Genomic DNA, 1,856 nt, shown 5'->3' with positions numbered 1-1,856 from the left:
GGTGATAAGGCACACAGTTGAATGCCAACTGGAGAGTTTTCAGGAGGAGTTTAAGAGAAGAAGATAATTTGAGATCACATTGAGAGTAGAAGGCGCAGGAGAGAGAAGGCACTGAGAGTGAGTGAGATCGGCTTCAGGAGAGGAGAGGAGGAGGTTGACCAGATTCGATGGGAGTTTAAAGTGGAAAAAGAGGAGTTCACCCCTTCACCACGGTCGCCAGACGTTTTCATCGTCTTTGCTGTTGATGGCGGTGGAGTTGTGGTGGCGACCTCCCATCGAGCAGTCAACGGCCATGTCCAGTTCGCTGCAGGCCGAGGGACTGAGCTGTTCGCTGTAGAGCGAGCTGGCGCTGGAGCCGGCGGGGGAGCTCAGCGAGGAGGAAAGATGGTGCTTCGAGCCTCGGAAGAAGAGATCAGAGATCGGGTTCTTTGAGGAGGGTGATGATTGAAGGTGGTGCACACTGTGCGGGTGCAGGTTGAAGGCAAAGTGCGAGGAAGTGGTCGACGAGGCGGAGGAGGGCGGCGTGCTCAGCAGGTGGTGGTTGCCAGAGGACGACTTGATGTCCACTGGAGAAGAGCAGGACTGGTGGTGGTGGTGGTGGTGGTGGTGGTTAGCATTGAGGAAGGAGTTGCTGTTGTTGTTGATGTCACCCCCGAAGGCCGAGGAGGAAGAGGAGAAAAGGGAGGAAGAAGCAGGTCCGGTGGTGCCGAAGGGAATCTGCACCTGAAGAGGGTTGCCGGGGAAGGGAACTCCTCCGACTGACTTGGCGAAGGGTGCTCCAACTCCAGCAGCAGCAGCGGCGGCGTTCTGCATCTGATTGAGACTGTTGACGCAGTGGTTCAGGTGGCTGAGAATTCGCTGGCGCAGGCTGCTCGTCTCCACGGTGCTCGCCCCCGTGCTCTCCATCATGTGGCCCATGTAGCGGCTGACCTCGGTGGCGCACTCGCTGAAGCCGGCGCGGTACTTGTTGAGGACGGCGCCGTCGTTGACGATGCTGGCGGCCACCTGTTGACGCTGGAGCTTCTGCAGGTGACGGACGGTCATCTCGAGGATGTCCGCCTTCTCCAGCTTCGAGTGGCGGCTGGGGTCCTTGTTCAGGGCGTCCAGAATTAGAACCTTCAGCTCGTTGAGGCTGTTGTTGATGCGAGCACGACGTTTCTTTTCCATGATTGGCTTGGTGATCTGAAGATTGGAAGGAAACAAAAGAAAGAGTTGGTTAGTTAACTGTAAACTTTTTGATTTTTTAAAATTTTAAAGTTTGAAAAAATTTTCTTAGGTAACTTACTCGTCGGTGCTCAGATGCTTTGGTGAGCGGCTTGTTGCCGCCGCAACGAGACAGGTCGCTAGTCGAGGACTCGACGGTGTTGCTTGATCCGATGTTGGCAGTCATTGTGATAAGGTTGAGTGTTGGGAGTTTGGAGGTGATGAAGTTCAAGAANCGGTGCTCAGAGGCCTTGGTGAGCGGCTTGTTGCCGCCGCAACGAGACAGGTCGCTAGTCGAGGACTCGACGGTGTTGCTTGATCCGATGTTGGCAGTCATTGTGATAAGGTTGAGTGTTGGGAGTTTGGAGGTGATGAAGTTCAAGAAAAAAAGTACAAGTGCAAGTGTTCAAGTGTTAGAGCAGAGCAGAGATCACTCAAGGCACTGAAAGTTTAAGAGAGAGCGGGGAGATCGATCGAGAGCAGGATCGCAGTGGCTCACTCGAGGAGGTAGTCGACGGCCTTTTATACTCGCAGCTCTCAGCTCGGTGGGCGGGAGTTGCTGCCACTGCTGCTGCCTCTGTCGCTGTTCTCTGTCTGTCTGTCTGCTGTGAGCTGGACTGAGCTGCTGGAAGAGCAGCTGCAGAGGCAACATG

General features: G+C 54.8%; 1 protein-coding gene across 1 annotated transcript; it reads right to left on the bottom strand.

The window, feature by feature from the left end:
- Positions 1–930: 930 nt before the first annotated feature.
- LOC108355229 (transcription factor HES-1-like) lies at positions 931–1,540 on the bottom strand (the record flags this gene model as incomplete). Its single annotated transcript, XM_017606396.1, has 2 exons — positions 1,286–1,540; positions 931–1,182 (listed from the first exon to the last, which is right to left on the bottom strand). Coding segments are annotated over exons 1-2 (507 nt in total), but the record flags the coding sequence as incomplete, so codon positions are not given.
- Positions 1,541–1,856: the final 316 nt, after the last annotated feature.

The sequence above is a fragment of the Rhagoletis zephyria genome, unplaced genomic scaffold (genome assembly GCF_001687245.7).
Source record: "Rhagoletis zephyria isolate East Lansing unplaced genomic scaffold, Rhagoletis_zephyria_1.1 Rzeph_scaffold_43627, whole genome shotgun sequence".
NCBI lineage: Eukaryota > Metazoa > Arthropoda > Insecta > Diptera > Tephritidae > Rhagoletis > Rhagoletis zephyria.
The sequence above is the reverse complement of the archived record's forward strand: the minus strand, read 5'-3'. Positions and strand labels throughout refer to the sequence as shown.